The 24,663-nt window shown below is 57.9% G+C and overlaps 1 protein-coding gene and 1 pseudogene across 5 annotated transcripts; both read left to right on the forward strand.

The window, feature by feature from the left end:
* The first annotated feature begins 575 nt into the window (after positions 1-575).
* Arhgef19 (Rho guanine nucleotide exchange factor (GEF) 19) lies at positions 576-14,858 on the forward strand. 5 transcript variants are annotated; one of them, XM_013507389.1, is made up of 16 exons: positions 576-833; positions 6,966-7,409; positions 7,793-8,080; positions 8,244-8,352; positions 8,428-8,504; positions 8,803-9,065; positions 9,565-9,725; positions 9,839-9,991; positions 10,187-10,316; positions 10,413-10,487; positions 10,616-10,705; positions 10,867-11,027; positions 12,383-12,541; positions 12,954-13,033; positions 13,668-13,772; positions 14,129-14,858. In XM_013507389.1, exons 2-16 carry the CDS (start codon positions 6,995-6,997, stop codon positions 14,284-14,286), a joined length of 2,424 nt encoding a protein of 807 aa, XP_013362843.1. In that variant the 5' UTR covers positions 576-833; positions 6,966-6,994; the 3' UTR covers positions 14,287-14,858. The 5 variants fall into 5 exon arrangements, with proteins under 5 accessions (XP_013362843.1, XP_005409899.1, XP_005409900.1 ...); XM_005409842.2 differs by lacking the exon at positions 576-833 and adding an exon at positions 3,051-3,736; XM_005409843.2 differs by lacking the exon at positions 576-833 and adding an exon at positions 3,057-3,736 and having other exon boundaries at positions 7,242-7,409.
* LOC106147200 lies at positions 14,517-24,663 on the forward strand (annotated as a pseudogene).

The following is a 24,663-nucleotide window of genomic DNA, read 5'->3' on the forward strand; positions in this document are numbered from 1 at the left end:
CCTCGGCCTCCTGGAGCTGTAATTTGGGTTCTACATCATTGTGGCCGCCTTCCCGCCGGCGCCCCTGTTCGCTTGGCCCAGCCGCCGGCTGGACATCTGACTGCACGCCCGGGACTGAGGGCACCTTTCCATCCCCCCGAGCCTGAACGCAGTGGGCAAGGTCAGAGTCTGGTGCAGGGGCTCAGGGAGAGGGAAAAGGGGACTGGGGTGGGGAGTCAGGTTCAGAGATTTGGGAAATCAGAGGGCTAGCAACCCCGGCCGCAGGCTCACTGTACCGCGAGAGTGGAACGCAACAGCGGGTGAGTTGAGGCTTTCCACCTCGCCTTCACCTCGGACTTTCGGTCGGGTCACTACCAGTCCGAATACCAGAGGCAGCTGCGCGGCTCCGTCAGCTTCTCGCCGGCGCCGTCCCTGGCCCCGGGCAACCACATACCCGCAGGTGGGAGATGGAATCCCGCAGTCCGCCAGGCGCAGAGCGGCGCGCCAGGGGCGGGGCGGGGCCTTGGGGGCGGGGCCTGTCAGGAGGCGTGGCTTTTCTAGGAGGAGCTGGAGAGGAGCTGAGCTCTGTAGGAGGGGACCTAGCTGGGACCGCAGGAAGCTGAGTCGGCCGGGCGGACAGCTGTTCAGAGTTCACTGTAGCTCGAGTTAAAGAGGCAGAGCCGGGTTCCAAGAGGGGGAAGGGGACGGGAATTCAGGGCTCAGAGTCGACCTCCGAGCCCCCCACCCCGAACAGCTCTTGCAGGGTGCGAAGCCGTTCGCGACGCGCGGGCAGCCTCCCCCTCCTCCACTGCAAACTGCTGGCTGAGCGTCTGGGCGTCGTCCCCGCCTTAGAGGTAGGGCTCCGCCTCTGTCTCGGACAGAACCAGTTCGAGTTCAGACTCGGTCGACGACCTGCTGCGAATGGATGAATTGTATAATAGGATCTTCTTTATAGGGTCGTTACCAAGAGTCGGTGTCAAACACTTGCATAGTGTAGGCGCTCAGTGTGTCATTATCACTAATAAGAATATTATTATCTCTTGGCAAAAGACCCGAAGGGAAGAAAGGAAGCTATTCCCTCCAGCTTTGCGTAAAACCCTCTTCGCAGCTTGGGCTCTAACGGTGCTAAAGGGTTCATATCATATTTCTGTGTTTGGGGACAAGTGACAACCCGTTATGCTTTGGTGTATTCATCTGTAAAATGGGAATATACATTACAGGGTTGCTGTGAGAATTAACTGAATTGTAAATCTCGGAGTTCGCAACGTGCCTTGCACATGGTAAGTGCTCCATAAATCGAGACTGCTAGCGAGGAGTGTAGTGCAGGCCTGTAATCCCAGCACTCTGGGAGGCTGAGGCAGGAAGACTGCAAGTTCGAGAGGGGGGGAAGTTGAGAATATAGCTCAGTGCAAAGGCTTTAGGTTCAATCCCCAGTAACTGGGGGGAGGGATGCTAAAGTAAGCATTCTGTCTCCCCCTTCTCCTCACTTCTTGTTTTGTTTTTTTCTTCCTATGCCTCATTGCCTGGTTCACGCTCCATGTGCAGGGGCCTGGCTACCACGACAAAGCCTGGGCGCTGCCTGGCCAAGCGGGCGCTAGTAGACAAGTAGAGGGGCGCTGCTTTGGGCCAGCGGAGCCGGCGAAGCTTGGCCCCAGCCGCACCCCACTGACTGCGCCGCTTAGCCGGCCCTCTTTGGCTTCGCCCAGTGGGATTGGTTAGATTCGCTATAGTTTCCACCGGCCTTCATCTGCCCTGCCCAGCCCCGCCCCTTCTTACTTGGAGTTCAAGCAGTGGGTAGGAGGAGGCTTTGTGCTTGGGGGCCACCCTCCTGCCTGACCAAGCATTCCTCTGTCTGCAGAAGCAAGGGTGCTGTTCCCCAAGCTCAGGACACAGAGTCAGCGAGTGAGGACCCTAAGTCCCCTAGGACACTCCCTTGCTTGGGGTTCTCTGGCTGGGCAGTGCCTTAGGCCAGGATGAACCCGTTAGAGTTCTCCTTGTTCCCTGCCTCCTGCTGTCCTTGTGCTGCTAACAATCAGCCTATCTCTGTGTACCACCTGGTCCCCGCCCACCCTGGGCGGTGTCTCCTTACTGTGGTGCTGCTGGGCGGTGGGAGTGCAGAGTGGATTCAGGGAAGCAGAGGAACCCCAGTCACCCAAACCAGTGGCCATCAGGTTCATAGGGGTTGGGCCCACAAAGCCCCTTGCTTGTATGCTCATGGGGGCCTGTGGGGTACAAACCATAATAAAAGGGTTTAGCTCCTCTATTGAGTTATCCATCATCCGACTTCCACACTGCTCCCCGGACCCGCCCACAAGCCTGGGGAGGCAATGGCCTGGCCCTGCTTAAGGACATAGGTTGTTGGTAAGTCAGACAGACCTGGGTTTCAATATTAGTTCTTAGGTGATTTATTTAATCCCTCGTACCTCAAACCCTCATTGGCCTTAAAATGAGAAATCCCAGTGGGATAATGCAGTGATTTACCTGTGCAAGCCTCGCGCTCAGCTGCTAAGTGGCTTCAGTCACAGCGTGTGTCTCCTAGGGCCTCAGTGGAGATTAGGTGAATGAATGCATGTGCAGCACTCAGAGCCGTGCGGGTATACGGCAAGTGCACAAGAAGAGTTACTGCAGTGCAAGCATAAGTGTTTGCTTTTAGACTAGGCTTGGTGTTAAGTGCTTGGTATTTACAGAGTGCTCAAAGGAACGGCAGGTGAGCACCAGGCCCTGGGTTCAATTCTTGGTACCAAAAAAACCCAAAAATCAAACAAATGCCAGGTGATATTGACAGGAAAATGGCTTCCCCTTCCATAGGCTTGGAATGGGAAAATTGCGCACCTGGCAAAGGCAGGGTGGACTTTGGCTATTTGAATTCTGTTACTGAGGACTCAGACAGTGTGGAAGTCTGGAAATGCTTCATGGTGGAGGAGGCTTTTGTCTTTTTGAGACAGGGTCTTGATATGCAGTTCAGGCTGCCTTGAGCTCACTTTGTAGCTCACCTTGAACTTGCAAAGATCCTCCTGCCTCAGCCTCCCAAGTGCTGGGATTATAGTAGTGCACCACCACACCCAGCTTTGGAGTAGGCTTTCGGAGGTGGTGAAGTGGGTCATCCCAGGCAGAGGGAAAGGATGGATGATCTATGAGATGTAGCCATGCTAGAAGGGTTGTCTAGGATGGTGCCAAATGCCACACCTCCAATTTTCAGGATTGATTTCCATTTCAAAATAGCCAGCACAATGAGTGTTCCCATTTTACAGATGCTTCAAGAGGCTCAGCTTTGGTGCAGGGTCCCTGATAACTCCAAGGCTTGGGATGTTTTCTGTGAACTCTCCAGATGCTTCCTGCCCCCAATAAGTCCCCTGAGCACGATGGACAGAAGCCCTGGAAGAGGGGTGACCTGTCTCCTAGGACCAGCGGTGGTGCCTCTCCCATCTTTAGGGGATCTGTCTGGGGTCCCTCAGAGCTTCTCCCAGGCATAGGACTCCCATTGTTCCAGCCCCCCTCTCGTACCCCAGACTGGCCAAACCGGTTCTGGGAAGGGGGGCGGGGAGCAGGCACGTTGAGACAGCCGCCTGCCTCTCCTTGAGGTTCCCTCCGCCTTCGCCTCCCCCTCCCTGCCCCACACAATACCCTGGAGCTTGCGTTGCTGTCTCAGGGGCCATGCTGACATCGCCCCCTGAAGACTTGGCTGCAGCCCCAGAGCCCCCAGGGTGGCCTGGAGCCCTGGACTGTGCCTGCAGCTGGACGGAGCTCCCTGGCTGAGGTAGGGCCCCGCCGGGTGCCAACAGCCCCATCCTCCTCCCGACAGGCTTCCGAGGGAGTCCTTTGTGCTGCCTACTTGGCTCTGATCCTGGCCCCATCGACTTATGGCCTCCCGGGCCTCTGCAGACCATTTGGCATGGATCTCCTTTCCAGCCGCAGCCTTCCACTTGGTTTTGTCCTTTAGGAGACAGAGGGGCCCTTTACCTCTGGGTGGCAGGGCAAGCGCACAGGCAGGGAAAAGAGCTGGGCGCAGGGGCCTAAAGTGCTTTTGCTGAACACAGTGGTGTCCAGGACGCGCTCTACCAGCCTTGCCAAGTGGGCCAGTACCTGCTGTGGTGAGCAGCGCCCAATGGACAGGACTCCCCTTGACCTCCTCCTCCTGCCCATCCTCCTCCACCTGCAGAAACATTTCCGATGATTCAGGGTTCCGAAAGCAGGGCCTTCACGGTCACTTTACAGGTGGGGATACTGAGGCCCGGAGATGGGCTGGGATTTGCTGAAGGCCTCACAGAGCCGGTTAGTGTCAACACGGGGCCTTCAGCCTTGGAGAGCGTTTTCCCTTTGGGTTCCAGAATGACCCTTGGCTAATGGGCCCTGCAATCTCTGTCCTGTGATCGTGTCCCAGGCAGGGAATGTCTCTGCTGCCAGTTCTTTTCTTGGGGTTCTCCTTCTTCTCTTTCTCCTTCTTTTTTCCCCCTAATAAAAGTGAGCTACACACAGTAGGAGCCAGCTCTGTGCCTGCTTCATACCCAGCATGGAGGTCGGATGGGCCACCTCCCTGGAAAGCCACAGGCTGGCATCCCAGCTGGATGGGTCATTCCCATCGCCCCAGGCCAGGCCTGGGTGGAGGCTGACTCACACCTGACCTCCCCCTGGGGACCTCCCTTCAGCCTTGTCTCCCCAGAGTGCCCTCCCCCTTCCCTCTCCCTGGAGGCCTCTGCCCCAAGGGCTTAACATTTTGCTTATTTATCCCTGTAAAGATAGGTGTGTCCCCCTCCAGGGGCTTCTGGAACCCAAGGGGAGAGACTCTCACAGAACACAAGGGAGCAGGGGCGCACGTTCACGCTTGCACGCTGCGCTCTAAAGTGGGGCTTGTGTCTTGAGGGTCTGACTCCTGGGGAGAAGGAGACCTGTCTGGAGGGCAGAGCCCACCTGTGACCCTTCCAAATGCTCCTAAAATGTGTCTTCCTCTTCTCCCTCTGGCTGAGGGCCCACGCCATCTCCCAACTAGAGAAATACTCCAAGGAATGACTCTCAAGGACAAGACTTCCACTCTGCAGTTTGCCTTGAACTTGTGATCCTCCTGCCTCAGCCTCCCGAGTGGCTGGGATTACAGGCTTGCACCTAAAATGCTCTACACGAGCTATCATTCATTCTTACCTTCGCATTACAAAGTTGGCACGACACTCCTATTTACCAGGGGAGGAAACCAAGGTTCATGGAGGCACAGAGGTCAAAGGTCCAAGCTGGAGCCTTCACCATAGGAAAGCCCCTGGGGAAGAGTCGGCACCTCCTCCCACCTCCCAGGCAGGGAGGAGAACAGCAGTCCAGGAGCAGCAGAGACCTTGCTGTCTCCCTCGGGGACCTGTCACTCTTTCAGTCCGGGAGTCACTCTCTATCTTTGTGCACTGGGTCCCTGGAAATTTTAGCCACAAAGCAGTCAGCCACTGCCTACTCCAGGAAGCCTTCCTGGACTGGAGTACCTGGGCTGAGGGGGCCCCACACCCTACTCTGACGGTGCCTGTTGGGTGGCTCTTGCCAGTTTGGATTGTAACTGCTTTTGTTCTTGGCTCCTCCACCAGGCTGGCAACCCCTGGGGCTTGAATTGTTTGTCCACCGGTCTAGGGTTTTTCCTGGGCTTCACATCTGTCTCTGAGTATTGGGCTGTGAAACCTCTGTCCCTGTCTCTCTGTCGCCATCTCTGGGTCCCTGCTTGTCTCAGCATATGTGGTTTTGCTGCTTGTAACTGTTTCAGGGTCTCAATTTCTGAGTTGATGTCTAAACGGTCTCTCAGTGGGTCTCTGGGTCTCCTTCGGCCTCTGTCTCCTGGATCTCCCGGCCCTGCCAGGGTGGGCAGTGCCCTGAGATCCAAGGCGGCCCTGGGGGGGATCCTTGCTGCCCGGCCTGCCCACAGCGAGGCCAGCCTTGGCTAGGCCCCCGCCCAGCCCGCTGCCGGCTCCCTCCTCCCCCCGCTCGCTCACCACAGGGCTTGATGAATCAAACTCTTTGTCTGGGTGGGATGTCCCCCAGCCAGCTGGGCAGAGAGAGGGCTTCCCCCGTGCAGCGGCCCGACAGCATCGGCAGCGCCTTGGTGGCAGGAGAGGTGAGGGGCAGGGGCTGCCGTGGGGCAGAGGCTGTGGGGGGTTGGACCCCTAGGATCATTACCCTGTCCTGAGGCTCTGGCAGCTCCCTGGGGTGAGGTCCTGCCCGGAAGCCTGGATCCAGGGCTCGGAGGTAGATGGGGGAAAACCCCTCTCTCACCCCAAGCGGGGAGGGGGTGGAGGGGCTGGGCCACCTCCCAGCTCTTCTGTGGGCAGCCCAGCCTGATTTGGGTGGTGGCCCGCCTGCCGGTCTGTGACCCTCCCAGCCAGCTTGGCATGGGTGTGGGCATCACTCAGCGCTAAAGGCCGCAGCTCTGGGTATGGCGGGGGGCGGGGAGGTTGGGCAACAACAAAGCAGGGGATGTGTGGGCCTCTGTGTGCACGTCTGCGTGTCAGTGGGCACTGGGAGAAAGCCTGGGTGCGTGCGCCAGGGTCAGATGGGTCAGAGGCTGTGTTCAGGAGGAAGTGTCTGTGTGAATGTGTGTTTAAAAAGCATAAGTGCTAAAAAGTGTGCGTCTATAAACACGCGAGCCTGACTTAAAAGTGCGTCAATGTGTGTACTTGGGAGAAAAATGTGTGGAGACAGAGATGTGTGTTGGAACGTAGATTCGTGTGACAAGCCTGGCTCCTGTTCACCAAATAGCTACCTTCTTCTCCCTCGCTTTCCTCACCTGTAAAATGGGTATAACAGTAGCATCAACAAATAGGGTCGCTGTGAGGATTGAATGAGGGGATATGTGAAAACACTGGCTGTCATTTAGGCAGTGCCAGTAAGTAGTACTATTACCAGTCCTCACCCAGGTGTGTGTACGCACGCATACACCAGGCTTTGTCCAGGCCTGCCAGATGTGGTGGCTTACTGGCCAGCACTGCTGTCCTGAGTCTGGTCTGATAACGTCTCCCCTGCAGGCCCAGGTGGGTGGCAGAGCAAAGGAGGAATGGACTGTGGGCCACCTGCGACCCTTCAGCCCCACCTGGCTGGGCCACCTGGCGCTGCCTGCCGCCCAGTAGCTGTGTGCCAGCAGGAGAGCCTGTCCTTTGTGGAGCTGCCCACCATACAGCCTCTGAGTCCTATGTGTGTGGACCTTTTCCCTGTTGCCCCAGAGGAGCTACGGGCTCCTGGGAGTCGCTGGTCCCTGGGGACCCCTACCCCTCTCCAAGGGCTGCTATGGCCCCCATCCCCAGCAGGCCCAGATACGGAGATTTCCACCAGCGCAAGGATGCGGCCCAGCAGGGCTGGCAGCTGGCCCCACTGTCCTGGAGCCCAGCCCCCAGCTCTGGAGGGACCCTGGCGTTCTCAGCACATGCAGCCACAGCGCCGGGCCAGCCACGGCTCAGAGAAGAAGTCAGCCTGTGAGTCACCCTGGTTGAGGGTAGCTAGGGGAAGGGCTGGGTGGCTCTTTCTGAACCCTTTGAGTCCCAGATTTCCCTGAAAGTAAGGACAAGTGGTAGGTTTTAGAGATAAGAGAACTAGTGCTGAGGGAGGGTGACGTGTCCAGTGTTACACAGGAGGTCAAGCTGTGCTGGACATCCGGGCCCCTGTGGGTACCCCAAGTCCTGTGCTGTGTCCATCCCGTTTATTGATTCCATTGCCCTGGTGCCTGGATCCTGGCAGAAACCTCAGCCTATCCCTGAGCATGAGGCCTGCACGCCCTGGGGATGCTCAGAAACGTGGGCAGCAGCAGGGAGGTCGAGAGACCCTGTAGTCCCAGCCCGCGCCCCTCCCCCACTGCCAGGGCGCAAGATGCGGGTGTACCAGCGTGAAGAAGCCACTGGCGGCCCAGAACCCTATGCTGTCTTCCTGGAGCCTGGCCGGGTGGCCCAGGAGCCAGCCCTGCACACAGAGGAGCCCAGGCCAGCGGAACTTTCTGGGACACCCAGAGCGCTGGGCCTGGAGGGGCCCGAGCGGCGGCGCTTCTCAGCCTCTGAGCTGATGACCCGCCTACACTCTTCCCTGCGCCTGGGGCGGAGTTCGGCCTCCAGGGCACTAGTCTCGGGAGCAGGCACTGGAGCAGCGCAAGAAGGTATTAGCAACTCCCTGGGACCCCGGAGCAGCCCATGAGCCAGATACAGGTGGAACCTGGCCTGCTCATTGGACACCTGGGATGGGTGCTGCCCAGCTGGGCGTGGGGCTCTACGCCCAGGCTACTCCCTGGACCGCCCACCCTCAGCTCTTGCCTTCTCTAGGGAAAACATCTGGAAGAGAGTCTCGAAACGCAGAGATGAGGGGGGACAGTGTAGCCCTGCCAGCACTTGTTGACCCGCGTGAGGGCCACAGCGACTGGCTGGAGCCCAGGTAATCACCTTCCAGTCCGGTAGGTGTCCAGGGCAGGGTGCAGACAAACAAGACCTCTGACAATCTCTTTTTTAGGCTGGACGCGCGGGAAGAGCTGCCTCCGGACCCCAAGGGCGACAACGAGCGCCGGCAATCGCGATTCCTCCTTAACTGTAGGTGGACAGGGTCTCTGGGAAAGGGTCATAGGGTACTGAGCGGGGGTGTGGAACCGGGGAAACTGGGTTTGGGAGAGGTGGGAGGTGAGGATCTGTGCGAGCGGGAGAACAGAATTCTCAGTATCTAGTGGGGGCTTGCATGTAGTTGGTGCTCAATCAGTGCGGAGTGAATGAATGAGTGAATGAGCGAATGAAGTCCCCACGTCTCGACATCGGAACCCCTGTGAGGCTTCATGGGGCGGGCTCTGGGAATCTGGGCGCCCGGCGGCCTGTCCTCACGCCCCTCGTGCCCCAGCCGTCCTCTACCAGGAGTACAGCGACGTGGCCAGCGCCCGCGAGCTGAGGCGGCAGCAGCGCGAGGAGGAGGCCCCCGGGGACGAGGCGGAGGGCGCGGAGGAGGGGCCCGGGCCGCCGCGCGCCAACCTCTCCCCGAGCAGCTCCTTCCGGGCGCAGCGCGCAACGCGCGGCTCCACCTTCTCGCTGTGGCAGGACATCCCCGACGTGCGGGGCAGCGGCGTCCTGGCCACGCTGAGCCTGCGGGACTGCAAGCTACAGGAGGTGGGCTGCGAGCCGGCGGTTCCGATTTAGCGGGGACCGAGCCACACAAAGGCGGGGTGGCGGGGTGTCACCGCGGAGGGTGGCCTGGCGGGAAAGGACGCCAGCCTGGGGCCAAGGCGAGCTAAGAGGTGGCGGGTCAGGGGGCGGGGCCTGGGATGGGGCGGGGGCGGAGCCATTGGGAGCGGGGCTGTGTGGTGCGCGCCGGATGGGGCGGGGGCGGGGCTAGGGACTGATGGACAAGCGCGCCGGGGGCCAGGAGGCCCTCGGGAGAGTAGGGCGGGTGTAGTGGGCGGGGTTAGGGGAAGGGGCCAGGTCAAGCGCTCCCTGGGGAGTTTGTACAAGTGCCCTTGGCAGGGAGTTGGGGCTTGGGGAGTAGGGTTCAGGATTAGGGGTGAGGTGGGAGAAAGGGCAGGGACAGGTGCCTTAGGCTGGGAGAGTCAAGGCCAAGGTCCTGGTGGGCCAGCCTGGCCCTTAGAACCCAGCGTCTGCTCTCCTTCAGGCAAAGTTTGAGCTGATCACCTCCGAGGCCTCCTACATTCACAGCCTGTCGGTGGCTGTGGGCCACTTCTTGGGCTCCCCTGAGCTGAGCGAGTGTCTAGGGGCGCAGGACAAGCAGTGGCTATTTTCCAAACTGCCCGAGGTCAAGGGCACCAGCGAGAGGTGAGGCAGTGGTCTAGCCTGGCTGGGGCGGGGACAGAGCCTGTAGTGGGATGGGCCCCCAGATCTGGATTCTAGACCCTGACTCAGAGGTCTGACACCCCCACCCCATCCAGGTTCCTGCAGGACCTGGAGCAACGCCTGGAGGCAGATGTGCTGCGCTTCAGCGTCTGCGACGTGGTGTTGCACCACTGCCCGGCCTTCCGCCGCGTCTACCTGCCCTACGTCACCAACCAGGCCTACCAGGAGCGTACCTACCAGCGCCTGCTGTAGGGCTGGGACCTGGGGCAGAGGGGGGCAGGCTGGGCAGGTGCTGCTACGGAGGACTGGGTGGAGAAGGGTCCCGGAAAGGGGCTCTGAGCCTGGGAGTGGCAGTTAAAGAGCCAGTGAGGTGGAGATGACGAGGTCCTGGATCTCAGGCGTTCAGGCCCACCTGGGACTCCAGATCTTTCTCCCCTTTCCAGCCTGGAGAACCCCAAGTTCCCCGGCATCCTGGCCCGCCTAGAGGAGTCTCCCGTGTGCCAGCGGCTACCCCTCACCTCCTTCCTCATCTTACCCTTCCAGAGGATCACGCGCCTCAAGATGCTGGTGGAGGTATGGGGAGCGGGGCCGCTGGGCCAGGAGTCACGTGACCAGGGGCGGGGTCACAGGGAGCCCAGCCCTCCTCACGGCTTGCTTCTCACCCCACAGAACATCCTGAAGCGGACAGCACAGGGCTCCCAGGATGAAGACATGGCCACCAAAGCCTTCAATGCTCTCAAGGAGGTGAGCTCGGCTGGGTGGGGGCTGTCGGGCTCCCGAGGGCTTCCCAGTCTCTGGTCTGAGGCCAGGCTCTGGCAGGGCCCCCGGGTGTGGGGGGGTGGCTGCCGGTGACCTGCCTCTGGTACCCTCAGCTGGTGCAGGAGTGCAATGCCAGTGTGCAGTCCATGAAGAGGACCGAGGAGCTCATCCACCTGAGCAAGAAGATCCACTTTGAGGGCAAGGTGTGTGCCTGCAGCTGGCGGGTTGTGCCCAGAGGCCGCCCTGCGCTCTCCTCCCGCTGGGAAGCCCCTCACTGCCACAGCCTCCTGACCCCGGTCCTGTGCTCTCTGCCAAGAGCCCCCGACCTCACCCGTCCTTGCCCTTGCCTACCCCTCCTCCCTAGATCTTCCCGCTGATCTCGCAGGCCCGCTGGCTGGTCCGGCACGGGGAGCTGGTGGAGCTGGCGCCGCTGCCCGCAGCGCCACCTGCCAAGCTGAAGCTGTCCAGCAAGGCAGTCTACCTGCACCTCTTCAACGACTGCCTGCTGCTGTCTCGGCGGAAGGAGTGAGTTGGGCGGGGGTAGGAAGGAATCGGGCTTCTTCTCTACAGCTGGGCTCACCACCCATGGGGCCTGCAGGGCTGCGCTGCCAGGGCACCCTGAAGTGGGAGTCAGGGACTGCTGTGCTCTGAGCTCGGGCCAGCGAGAGCAGAGGCGGGTGCACAGCCCTGAGGTCCAGCTCTGCATGGCTGGGTGTCGGTCTGTCCCAGGCCAGCTGCACGGACTGTTCCCTGCATCCCTCCGGGGCCTCACTGGGAAGATTTCCTTGCTGCTCCAAGGCCAGGGAGCCCAGGAGGGAAGAAGCCAGGAAGTGGCAGGCTCTGTCTGGTGCTAGGCTCCTGGCTCTTGCAAAAGCGGTGCCACGCAGGGAGACGCAGCATGATAGCTCAGCAGGGGGCCTGGGGCCTGGGAGCCCTCACTCCATCGGCGCTGACTGTGCCCAGGGAGAAGAGTTCCGGGGTGGGGCAGAGGGTGGCGGCATAAGCCGCAAGGAGAGTTTGTTCCTGATTTGTTTTCTCAATGAACTGTCAGTGAACCCCTGTCCTGGACCAGGTCCTCTGCTAGGTACAGTGGACATAAATCTGAACGCGACTCACTCTCCAGTGGTAGAAACTTAGAACAGTGAACCTGTGCCCTCGTGACCATACCATTGGGGTTTCGATGGAAGGTACACTGAGGTAGCCCCTCTGTGGGAATCAGTAAAGAGTCACAGAGCAAGGGACATTTGAGCGGGGTTGTGAAGGATCAGTAAGAGTTTTCCAGGCAGAAAGGTGGCTTGGAAGAGGGGATACAGGGACGTCGTGGTAGAGTGTGTTTGGGGAAAGGTGGAACCCAGCGTGGCGAGACTTGTGGAGACGGGCGGGACAGGGAAATGGGGACGCTGAAAGTCATAGTAGGGGCTAGGGATATAGCTCAGTGGCATAAGCACCTGCTTGACAAGCACAAGGTCATGAGTTCAATCCCTGGTGCGGCAAAAAAAAAAAAAAGAAAGAAAGTCATAGTAAAGAGATTAGACCTGTTGTGAGGATATCAAGGAGTAGGGACAGTGACAGGGGAGTGACATGTTGCTTCTGGCCAGCTTGGGGGATGGGCTAGAGAGGGAGAGACCAGGCACGCTCGCCTGCGTGGGCGTAAGTGCTGTGGAGGTGGCAGGAGCCCCTGGGTGAGTGGACTCTGGGGACAGCGAGGAGGAGGAGATCCAAAGTCACCTTTGCTTCCGTCAGGATGAGCAGGAAGGGGCTCTACTCCCTCGTGGGGACGATGCTGGCTGCTTGGGATGTGGCAGCCATGCTCCCCTGGGGAGGCTGCTGGAGGGGGAGACCCCGGCCCGGGCCGGCTGACCTGGCCTCCCCATCCTCAGGCTGGGGAAGTTCGCCGTCTTCATCCACGCCAAGATGGTGGAGCTGCAGGTGCGGGACCTGAGCCTGAAGCTGCAGGGCGTCCCCGGCCACGTGTTCCTCCTGCAGCTGCTCCCCCGGCAGCACGCCAAGCACCAGCTCCTGCTGAGGGCCCGCACGGAGTGAGTGGGGCTGGGTGGGGAGGCAGGACCTCTGGGCGGCACCTGCGACCCCCACGTGCCCAGTGATCCCCTGGCCTGGGCAGAGAACAAGGCCAGTGGGTAGAGTGGTGTATGTGTCCTGGCAAGAGGTGCCAAGGGGCCTCCCTGCCCCTGAGCCCCTCCTGGGTGCCAGTCCTGGCCCTCTTCACCTCTGGTTTCAGGGTAGTGGCAGAAGGCAGGATGTGGGCATTGCTGGCATCCAGGAGGTCCTGGGCCTGCTCTTGCCCTCAGAGCTGGGTGGGGCATAGGCTTGGACCTGCAGGGGTGGAGCAGGCCTGCCAGGGGCCTGGGCCTATTCCCCCAGTCCTGGTCTCAGCCCCATTCTGGACAGCTGTGCTTTGCATGTTGTGACAGTGCGGTTCCCTCTCCCCAGAAGTGAGAAGCAGCGATGGATCTCAGCCCTGTGCCCCTCCAGCGCCCAGGAGGACAAGGAGGTCATCAGCGAGGGGGAAGGTAGTGTCCTGCCACCCCTGCTATTCCTGTATCCCCCAAACCTTGTGGAAAAAGCTGAGGGCATGGAGTGGGGGCAGATTCTCTGGCTTGACCTAGGAGCCTCACCCTATCTGGGAGTAAACCCCCTGCTCTGGATAGGTAGCAGCAAAGTCCCCTGGGAAATAACCTTTGATCCTAAAGGATGAGGATAGGCAGCCACAGTCACCAGTGCAAAGGCCCTGAGGCAGGGAGGGCGCTGGTTTGGTTTGGTGTCAGGAGGGCAGCGTGGCTGGAGGCGGGGAGAGGAGGGGGCTGGCAAGGGGACAGCGCCAAACCATGCAGGGCCTTGCAGGCCTGGGGAGGACTTTGGAGTGGGAAGGTTTTAAACCAGCAGTCATGTGGCTGGAATCTGAGTTGAGGACGCACAGGAGGGAGCCCCGGAACGGTGTCGGTGTTGGGGGTGACTGTCCATGTGGGGCGGGGAGGCAGTCGGATGCGGGGCCAGAGGTCAAGAGCAAGTTGTTGCTCTGAGCTGGGAGGAGAGAGCCCTTGGCCAGAGCAGGAACCTGAGCCGGCAGGGTGTGGGCTGTGCCTAGGGTGGGCGGGGCCAGCGGGCAGAGGGACAGGGGACCCCTGACCCTCCCTGCGGCGGCAGACTGCCCCCAGGTTCAGTGTGTCAGGACGTACAAAGCCCTGCAGCCCGACGAGCTGACCCTGGAGAAGACGGACATCCTAGCAGTGAAGACTTGGACCAGTGACGGTGAGTGGGGTCTCCTGAGGGTCCTCTCTGGTTGGACTGGGAGGGCAGGGGGCAGCCCTGTGGCAAAGACATCCCAGGGAAAGGTTGTGCGAGTGTAGACCAGCTACAGTGTGCAGGAATCAGGTTAGACAAGAGGAGGGACTTCCGGCACAGAAAGCAGTAGGATAGAGAGTGGCGGGGGAGAGAGAGTGGGAAATACCCTCCTCAGAGACGCCAGGAAGAACAGGTCAAAAGTTCATCTCCAAAGGCAGGGCACTTCCTGGAGCCAGGTGAGGCTGCCATGAGGTCACCGGGCCCTGGGGCACTCCCTCCCCGCCCTGGTGCCGCTGATGCTGCTCTTGGCTGTGTGTCCCCAGGCTGGCTGGAGGGGGTCCGCCTGGCTGACGGCGAGAAGGGCTGGGTGCCCCAGGCCTACGTGGAGGAGATCAGCAGCCTCAGTGCCCGCCTCCGCAACCTCCGGGAGATCAAGCGCGTCACGAATGCAGCCAGCAAGCTCGGGGAGCCCCCCGCGTGACAGCTGTGTTCCTCGGGGTGCCTGCTCTGTGCCTGGCTCCCCGACAGCCCTGGGTGGCCACCGTGTCTCATGCCCAAGCTGCCACTGCTGGCCTCTCTATCTGTGGCCCTGGCATGAAGGGCACAGGCCAGGCGCAGGAGCTGGGCCCCCAGAGGGTACCCCTGTCCTCACCACTCATCCGTGTCCACCCTGGAGGGCTGGGGACAGCTTGCTCTTCTGGCATGGGGGCCATGACAGATGTCCTCTGGGACCTGGCCAGGGCAGCTTTCTCCCTCCTGTGCCTGCGCCTGCTGACCCTTGGTCACTACGGCAGGGCCTGGGGCTGGGGGACGCCCCCGGGGCTGCCGGGTGCTGGGACCTGCACGTCTCTCAAATCTTCCTCCCCAGCTCCTCCCTGCCATGTCCCCCAGGCCAGGAACACCCGTGGCTGCCAGGACTGGGACTGGCCTGTCCCAGAATTCTCTTAACCCCAAGCGGACAAGGGGCTGTGCATCAGTCAGGCCACTTTCAGCTGCAAGGAACACATCAGCTCTGAGCGGGCTGAACTATTAAAGAGATGTTATTAGTTCTTGTATTTGTTTCCTATGGTCCTGCAACAAATGATCACAAAGCAGGTGATGTAAAACAATAGCAATGTGTTCTCCCACAGACCCGGGGGTGAGAAATCTAAAATCAGTGTCACTGGCCCAAGCATCAGGTGTCACCAGAGCTGGGCTTCACCTGAATCTCAGGAGAGAATTGTTCCTTGCTTCTCCAGCTATTGGTGGCTGCCAGCATTCCTTGACTTCTGGTCACATCATTCAGATCTCTGCCTCCACGATCACATTACCCATTCTGTGTGTCTTTATCTTTTTTTTTTTTTTTGTGCCAGGAGTTGAACTCAGGACCTTGCACTTGCCAGGCAGGTGCTTGTGCCGCTAAGCTATATCCCCAGCCCTTGTGCGTCTATCAAATCTCCCCCTACCTCTCCTTTTTAAGCATGTGATTATATTAAATGACATTTTTAAAGACACCCCAAGTTGGGTATAATGGCATATGCTTGTAATCCCATCACTGGGGAGGCTGAGGCAGGAGGATTTTGAGTTTGAGGCCATCCTGCACTACAGAGTGGGTTTAAGGCCAACTTGAACTACATAGTAAAACCCTGTCTCAAAACAAACAAAAGAAAGACATCCCTAAGTTGTTTTTTTTGGTATCAGGAATCAAACTCAGGACCTCACACTTGCCAAGCAGGCACTGTGCTGCTGAGCTATACCCCTGGCCCCTAACTTGCTTTTTAAAAAATCATGTAGCACTCTTCCTGTAAGGGGCCTGAGGTAACCTGTGGAAGTGGTTCATCGCTCTCTTGACCCAGAAAACCCTACAAAATCATGCAAATTAAAGAGGCTCAAATCCTCGTGTTCACTTTAAGAATGCCTGTGAAACTGCCCAGGCCATCAAGAATCAGCATATCCTAAAGGCCACCACACATCTGAAGGATGTCACATTAAAGAAGCAATGTGTACCATTCTGGTATTACAATGGAGGAGTTGGCAGGTGTGCCCAGGCCAAACAGTGAGGCTGGACACAGGGTCATTGGCCCAAAAAGAGTGCTGAATTTTTGCTGCACGTACTTGAAAATGCAGAGAGTAATGCTGAACTTAAGGGTTTAGATGTAGATTTTCGGGTCATTGAACATATCCAGGTGAACAAAGCACCCAAGATGCACCATGGCATTACACAGCTCATGGCCAGATTAACCCGTACATGAGCTCCCCCTCCCACTTTGAGATGACCCTTACTGAAAAGGAACAAATTGTTCCTAAACCAGAGGAGGAAGTTGCACAGAAGTAAAAGATATTCCTGAAGAAACAAACACAGCACTGGAATAAATGAGGCACAAAATAAATGCAAATGAAAGTAAAAAAAATCATATAGCATTACAGGTCCCAATGATCAGGGCGTAAATACATGTTGGAGGGCCAATTTTCACCCTACCACAGGTCTTGTAAGTGACAAGGCAATGTAGGCTTCAGGCAAGGCTTGATCCAGTGGCTCACTGATGTCCCTGAAACCCAGTTCTTTCCTCACTCTGGCCCTTGGTGTTAGCCTCCTCCTAATCTAAGGGCTCTTCATCCATACCCGCCATGGGAGAGAGTGTCAGTGTTCTCAGTCAGAGGCCTGGGATTCTGTCTGATTCGATCAATTTGGGATCCCATGGGTGCCCAAGGAGAAGCAGCAGCTTCTGGGAGGCAAAGCTGGATGCAAAGGAGGCAAATGGCCCTTGACATCCAAGTCCCACAAGACAGTGGAAGGACATGGAGCTCAGAGCTGTGGATACGTGGGAGAGGGGCCGGGAGCCTCCTGCAGCCTGCGCAGGAGGAGGTGGGGTGAAGAGAACAGGGGAGTCCAGCGTCCTGAGAGCACAGTGGGCAGGGGTGAAGACCCTGGTCAGCGGAGGAGTCTGGAAATGACTCTTGCAGTACCCCAGCACAAACCGAGGACCTCAGCCACATTGGGCGAATGCTGCACCTCTGAGCTCCGGTCCAGCCCCACTTTTTTTTTTGTCTTTTTAAGACAGGGTCTCGCTATGCAGTTCAGGCTGGCCTTGAGCTCACTTTGTAGCCCCAGCTGGTCTTGAACTCACAACAACCCTCCTGCCTCAGCCTCCTGAGTGCTGGGATTACAGGCGTGCGCCACCACGCCCAGCCAGCTCCACTCTTATATATTCATTTATTTAGGTACTGGGAATCAAACTCAGGACCTTACCCTTGACAAGCAGGTGCTGTGTCCCTGAGCTATCTCCCTGGCCCCCACTTTTTATCTTTGAATAATTTTAGATTAATAGGAAAACTACAGAGGTGTGGCAGGGAGTTCTGTACACCCCTCTTATAGTGCCCCCCTTCAATGTTTTACATGACAGGGACACACCTGTCATGAAGGACGCCGCGGGACCAGGAACTGACATTCAGGCATTATGAGGGTTTCTTTTTCTTTTTTTTTTTTTTTTTTGTCTTTTTGAGACAGGGTCTCACTATGCAGTTCAGGCTGGCCTTGAGCTCACTTTGTACCCTAGGCTGGTCTTGAACTCACAGTGATCCTCCTGCCTCAGCCTCCCAAGTGCTGGGATTACAGACATGAGCCACCATGCCCAGCTATTAGTACATTTTAGATATACTCTTTCCTTTTTTCTTTCTTTCTTTCTTTCTTTCTTTCTTTCTTTCTTTCTTTCTTTCTTTCTTTCTACCTTCTTTCCTTCCTTCCTTCCTTCCTTCCTTCCTTCCTTCCTTCCTTCCTTCCTTTCTTCTTTCTCTCTTTTCTTTCTTTCTTTCTTCCTCTTTCTCCTTGCTTTTTTCTTTTTTGTTATTTTTTTGAGACAGGGTCTTGCTGTTAGCTCAGGCTGGCCTTGAACTCACTTTGTAGCCCACGCTGACCTGAACTTGCAGTGATCCTCCTGCCTCAGCCTCCTGAGAGATTACAGGTGTGCACCACCACTCCTGACCACAAGTGCTCCTTTCTGTTCTGGGACTAAGTCTGGAATCCCATCCTCCTGGAGTTGCCATGTCTTAGTCTTCTCTGGTCTGCGAGACTCGCAGTCTTCCCGTGTTTTTCATGACCTAGACAATTTTGATACATGCTGGTCAGTGTTCCATAGGCTGTCCCTCAATTTGGGTGTATCCGATGTTTTCCTCATGACTAGACAGGACCGTGGGGCTTCGGGGAAGAAAACCACAGAGGTAAATAACGTTTCCTCATCACGTGATGCTGTGCGCACCTGAGGTTCACGTGAGCTGCTGCTGGTGGTTTCTCTCTCTTGTTTTTGGAGACAGGACTCACTAGCCCAGACTGGTCTCAGACCCACGATTCCTCTGCCTCAGCCTCCTGAGTAGCTGATTAAAACAGATTTTTTTGGAGGGGGCCTCACATATGCTCACCGAGCACTCTGCCGCTGAGCTCCACCCCTGCTGTGTTGTCCTGTGTCGTGTCGGCTGGTTTTTCCCCTGTGAAGTTACTCTTTCCCCCTCTGCACCCTCTGTTTTGGAAGCAAATGGATCCCATCCTAGAGTGAGGGATGGGACCACGCCACCTCCTGGAGGCGTCTTATAATTGGAATTCATCTGTAAGTCAGTTACATCTGGACTCCTGAGTCTATGGATTCTATTTTTTTTTGGTACCAGGAATCGAACTCAGGATCTTCTGCTTGCCAGGCAGGCGCTTGTGCTGTTGAGCTATATTTCTGGCCCTGGATTCTATACTTTGGGTTGTAATTGGTTCTGTGGTGTTTATGTCATTGTTCAGACTCCTCCAGCTTTCCTCCGGTTGGTGCCTTTGTCTGCCATGACTTTTTTTTTTTGGCAGAGGACTGAACCCAGGCCCTATGCACAGCTACACCCCTAGCCTTTTAAAAATGTTTTTGGACTGGGGATATAGCTCAGCGGCACAAGGGCAAGCCCAAGGTCCTGAGTTCGATCCCCAGTACCAAAAAATAAAAATAAAATAAAATGTTTTCATTTAGAAACAGAACCTTGTGGGGTTGGGGATTTAGCTCAGCGGCAAAGCGCCTGCCTGGCAAGTGCAAGGTCGTGAGTTCGGTTCCCAGTACCGAGAAAAACCAAAAAAAAAAAAAAAAAAGAAACAGAACCTTGCTAAGTTGCTTGAGCTGGGCTTGAACTTGTGATTCTCCTGTCTCAGCCTCCCAGTGGCAGAAGAGGGCTCCCAGGAGAGGCTGGGATTTCAGGCCTGTGCCACCACACCCAGCTGCCCTGTCCTTTGGAACTTGGTTTCCTTGGTTTGGGGCGCTCCAGGATGCTCCAGGCACTTACTTTGCCCCCGAGCTGGACTCAGCCGTTTCTCCAGAGTGTGGTTCCTTTCATCTTGGACACAGGTGTTGAGAAACCAAATATCCCTGAGTGCTGGGTGTGCTCATTCCTACCAAGAGGCCACACTGCATTTCAGCCCTCAAACCTATCATGTGGTTTTGGAGGGTCTCGAAGGCTCTGAGCCTCAGTTATCTGGACTGCAAAGTGGGGTGGTGGTGATGGTGTCCGTCTTATGTAGCATGCAAGTGCTTGACACAGTGCCTTCTGGGAGAAGCTAGAAAAAGTGGTGACTTTTAGTTTTGGTGTTTTTTTTTTTCCAGTACCGGGAATCAAACTCACGACCTTGCGCTTGCCAAGCAGGCAATGTGCCACTGAGCTAAATCCCCAGCCCCCAAAAGTGGTGACTTTTATTATTATCAGTGCTGCACGGCCAGAGCAGGGATTCCTTGCTAGGTAATGAGGTCTCTGTTCCCGAGGATTTCAGGAACCCACAGTCCGGGGATGGGATCCCTGCGTGGGGTAAAGACCGGAGAGCCTAACTTCCTCCCGTGTTAGTCTGCGTGGGGAGTGCCAGGGCCGGTGCCCAGCTGGCAAAGCCGAGGGAGCAAACTCGCCTATGCTCGGCCTGCCTGGCCCCTCTGGGCTCCGGCTGACACTGGGTCTGGACTGGCTCTGGGATCAGCTCCCAGGCAAGGAACCCAGGGCAACACGGGTCTCCCCAGGCTCAGACCCTTGTCCCTACTCGCCCTGACTGCCTGCCCAGAAGATGGGTCCACGCGGTGTCCTGGGGACCCCTCAGTGCTCCTGCGCTGCCCAGGAGGCCCTGCTGGCATCTGGCCTTGGCCGACGACCCAGGGCTGTGCCCCTGCTTGCTGCACAAGGTGAAGTGGGCAGGGAGCTACTGGCACAGCAGGAAGCGGAGGCGGCACTTCTGGGGCAAGGGTTTGGCATCCCCGGGGGTGCTGTCTGTCCAGCCAGTCTCCAAGCCTGGGCCTTCCGAGCCCACCCAAGGGGGCGTTCTCCAATCCCTCCCACCCCATGCGCCCCCTTCCGGCTGCCCCAGGGACTCTACTGCTCCTTTGCTCTGAGGCCCCCAAGCTCTGGGCCTTTGTTTAGAAGTTTCTGTCCTGAAGCAAAACTGGTTTTTGTTTTGTTTTGTTTTGTTTTGTTTTTGTTTTTGTTTTTGGTCTTTTTGAGACAGAGTCTCCTTACGCAGTTCAGGCTGACCTTGAGCTCACTTTGTAGCCCAGGTTGGTCTCGAACTCGCAACGACCCTCCTGCCTCAGCCTCCTGAGCGCTGGGATTACAGGCGTGCGCCACCACGCCTGGCCTGAAGGAAAACTGTTAAGAAAATTGTTAGGGCTGAGGGTAGCGCTCAGGGGCCCTGCGAGGACCTAGTTTCCATCCCCAGCCCCCCAAAAATGAAATGAGATAAACAAAAAGGGTGGATGGAGGTGAAGGAATTTAGTTGTCCCACAGCACACGCGGCTTCCTGTGAACCAGGGAGCCCAGCGGGGCCTCAGCAGGCACGGTCTCCGCAGCTGCAGCACAGAGGGGCCCTGCGCAGTCGCTTCTTTGTCCTCCTCCTACCTTCCTTCTCCCTCCCTCCTTTCTTGTTTCCTTCCTGCCTCTTTCCATCTTTGCAACCTCCTTCCTCCTCTTTCTCATTTGTGTCCTTCATCTCTCCCTACAGGGCAGCCAGAAGGGCAGGGGCTCGCAGACAGCCCTGAGAGCTGGGGCGCATGCGTGCATGCGTGCGTGCGGTGGCTGGGGGCGCTTGAAGGTTCTGGCACCCCCGGTCCGGGTGAAATTGGAGCAGAGCTCGCTGCAGCCTCTAAAGTTGAGCACAGACCACCGCCGGCGCGGCAGAGACAGGAGCAGCGTGTTCCTAACGGGACTGGCCTGAACAGCCGGAATATGGAACCGCAATCGCGGTGTATTCACACAGGGAGCGCCACACAGCAACGAGAAAGAACCACGCACAAGTGCGTGCAGGGACGCGGGTGGGACACGCGAGAGGCCAGCGCCAGATCCCCCAGAAGCAGGTGACAATAACTGATGGGACAGAGGCAGGGTGGGGTCCCCAGGGCCAGGGCAGTAAGAAGGAAGAGGAGACGCCCGAAGCTGTTGCCTAGGGCCCTTCCCTTTGGGGCCGCCCCCTCAGCCTGGCGTGAGAGCGCATTTTCCCGCACGCAAGTTGAACTTGCTCCAAACCCTTGTGTGCAAACACTGGGCTGTGGAAGGCGCGCAAATCAGGAAGCAGCAGCCCTTGCTGGAATCAGGGCTGACTTCCTGGAGGCGGGGCCCCCGAAGCCACATCCTGAGCGCTGAGGCAAGGCGGCAGGACAGGGGTAAGGCTGAACTGAGATCCAAGAGCGGCTCTCTGCTGGCAAGCAGTGGCCCAAGGAGAACAGAGAAGGGGTCCCTGAACTCGACCTTGACCTGCTCCTGCTCTGCTTCCACACATAAGGGAGGCCTGGAAGCCCAAGGTCTCTCTTCTTTTCCTTTTTTTTTTTTTCTTTTTTGAGACAGGGTCTCACTGTGTAGTTCAGCTGGCCTTGAACCCACTCTGTAGCCCAGGCTGGCCTTGAATATGCAGCAATCCTCCTGCCTCAGCCTCCAAGTACTCAAGTCCTGGGATTACAGTTGTGTGCCACCCCCACCACCCTAGTTCTTCTTATTCTGATATAGTCTCAGGCTTTTGATGGAAAATGACCTTCTGATCACACAGAGCTTGCCCAAGTGCCAGCACCTCTGCGGCCTGGGGGTCTGTGCGGGTGACAGAATCCTTTCCTCCAATGGAGATGGCAAGGAGTTGGAAGTTCATCCTCGAGGGGCAGGGCTGGGGTGGGGGCTGGACCTGTCATTGCTTGGTGCCCACCGTGGCCTGTTTACCGGCATCTCCCTGTTGGCTGTCTTCCCGTGCTGCGGCCTGGGTGCCAACGGCAGGCCTGGCACGGGGGAGCCCAGCAATGTCGGCCAAGGGTGGCAGAGCTGGACTCGAGCCCCGATCCTTGTGGATCCCGAGGCTGAGTGCCTCACCACCCCTCCGAGCCGCTCTGCCCCCAATTCCCACGCGAGCCCCTCCGCTCAAGCCCCAGGGTGTCAGAGCGGCTGCCCAGGGCACCAGGAGCCCGAGCCAGCCCCCCTCACCACCTTGACTTGGCTTTGAACTGGGCCCCAGCTCTGCCTTCCTGTCCCTGGGTGACCTTCTCCCATGGTCCCAGGGTTCCACCTCGCCCTCTGGGTGTCCAGTGTCCTCCCCACTGACATGGCAGGGAGTGCCGTGGTCAGATCCAGGATGGGCAGCGGTGGCTACCTGAGAAACTGTCTCAGACCCCTGGGCGGATGGAGGAAGCGGAGCCGTGGAATCTCCTCCCCTGAGCGGCCGAGGAACCGGATGAGCAGTCAGCAGCCCGGGTGGGTGCAGGCGATGGCCTGGTGACCTTCAGAAACCACTTGCCCGATCCCAGCTCTGGAGCTGCCCAGGGGCTGGGGAGCTGGTCTGGGAGGCAGGGCCAGCTGCTGGCCGGCACTTGAGAGGCTGGCGAGGGCTTGGGAGCAGAAGGGCAGGGACTCGGGAGGGGACGAGAGCTGGCCTGCTCCCTCAGGTGAGGCAGTGAGGCTGCAGGGGCTCTGAGGTACATACAAGCTCCAGAGCAGGGTGCGGGGAGGCAAGGGGGGCCTCGAGTCCCGCCTTGCTGTGGACAGGCCATGCTGCCCCAGGGACTTTACTTCTCCTTTCTGGGCCTCAGTTTCCCTCTCTGTTAGGTGAGGATAATGATGTGGATTAAGCTGGGTGTGGTGGCACATGCCTGTAATCCCAGCACTCGGGAGGCTGAGGCAGGAGAATTGTTGTGAGTTTGAGACCAGCCTGGGCTACAAAGTGAGCTCAAGGCCAGCCTGAACTGCATAGCGAGACCCTGTCTCAAAAAGACCAAAGGAAAAAAAAAAAGATGTGGATTAAGAGAGGAGGACATCTTGGAGGAAGACTTAGCAAAAGCACTCTTCATCCTGTTGAGGTGGCAGGTGCCTGGAATCCCACCGCTCAGGAGGCTGAGGTGGGAGGATCAGAGTTCAAGAACAGCCTGTGCTACACGGCAAGTTCACTGCTGACCTGGACTACATAGGGAGACCTTGTCTCAAAAAAAAAAAAAAAAAGAACAGAAAAGCCAGGTGTGTGTGGTGGTGCGTAGTTCTCATCCCAGCATTCTGGGAGGCTGAGGCAGGAGGGTCACAAGTTTGAGCCTGGCCTGGGCAAGTTAATGACTTTGTGAAACCTTCTCTCAAAATAAAAAAGGGACTGGGGCGGTCCAGTATGAAGACCCTGAGTTCAGTCCCCAACACTGCAAAACAACCCCCCCTCCAACCCAGCAGAGTGATCTACGGACAGGTGGGCAAGTGTCATTGTCTTCAGTTCATAATTGGTGGCAGGTGCTGGGTCACTTAGTCCTCACAACAGCCCTGTGTGTGTCACCCCATTCTACAGATGAGGAGCCAGAGGCGCAGAGGGGACTCACCCAAGGTCATAAGTTCAGTCCAGACTTAAATCCCCATCTGATTTCAGTCCAGGCCCTGAACCCTGTTCAGTGCTGCCCACAACTGACCGGAAAGGCACTTTGCAAATGGACAGCTAGGACTGTCCTCACTGACCACAGCGTTTTGGTTTTTACCTAACTGCTGTTTTCGGCTTGGTTTCCCCTGGTAGGAGCTGCTGCTTCCCAGACCAGCCACAAGGGGGCAGCAGAGCCCAGGGCAGAGAAGGAGAGTAGGGGCTCTGCGACCAGGCCCCACAGCCCTCGGGTTGAATCCTCCTGATAGCTTGGTTGTGGAGCTGCGATGAGGAACAGCAGACTGGGCAGCGGGCCATGGAGGGCACAGACTCCAGGAAACAGGAGCACGTGCCCAGCCCTGGCCTCAGTTCCTAAGACAAGACAGTGAAAATCGCCAACACCAGTTTACCAGTTCCCTGACACTGATGACCTCCCGTAAGCCCTGTCACAGCCCTATGATCACGCAGATTTCACAAAGAGGAACTGAGGCGCAGAGAGGGGACGTGAGTTGTCTGAGGTCTCACAGCAAGTAACAGACAGAGCCTCTCTGAGGCCAGGCCTCCTCCCTCGAAGGCCTTGGCTCTAAGGAGCACCGACTCTCGGATCACCAAATCGGACACTTCGGCCAGCGGCAGGGTTGTCGCACAGCAGTGGGACCAGGGCTGGGGACTGCGTGCCGTCACGAGCAGCTCTTCCCCGCAGCGCGTCAGGGAGGTCACACTGGGGCTGGGGCTGGGACTGGCCCCCGCGGGAGCGAACCACGGAAATCGGCTTCTCCACGCCTGTCCTCGCCCTCTGCCAGAGCCGGCTGTCATCTTTCCCAGCCCGACACCGTGCAGCTGGGGCCCCCTGAGGCTTCCGGGGGTGATGCAGAGATGTACCACTCTCCCACTTCCTGCCGTTTCAGCCTCCCTGGCTGGGCGCCCCCTGCCACAGCCCCCTTTGCCCTCACCCTGCCAGGGAGTGGGGATGACGCAATCCGTGGCAGCTGGGCCCCTGATCCCATTATCCCCTCCAGGGCGTGA

Source organism: Chinchilla lanigera, unplaced genomic scaffold (genome assembly GCF_000276665.1).
Source record: "Chinchilla lanigera isolate Chin_1 unplaced genomic scaffold, ChiLan1.0 scaffold00126, whole genome shotgun sequence".
Taxonomy (NCBI): Eukaryota; Metazoa; Chordata; class Mammalia; order Rodentia; family Chinchillidae; genus Chinchilla; species Chinchilla lanigera.

Coding starts and splice junctions, on each gene's coding strand:
- Arhgef19 (XM_013507389.1), top strand. CDS start 6,995: ATGGACTGTGGGCCACCTGCGACCCTTCAGCCCCACCTGGCTGGGCCA. Junction 10,706..10,866: donor AGATCCACTTTGAGGGCAAG/GTGTGTGCCTGC, acceptor CCTCCTCCCTAG/ATCTTCCCGCTGATCTCGCA. Junction 11,028..12,382: donor CTGCTGTCTCGGCGGAAGGA/GTGAGTTGGGCG, acceptor CCCCATCCTCAG/GCTGGGGAAGTTCGCCGTCT.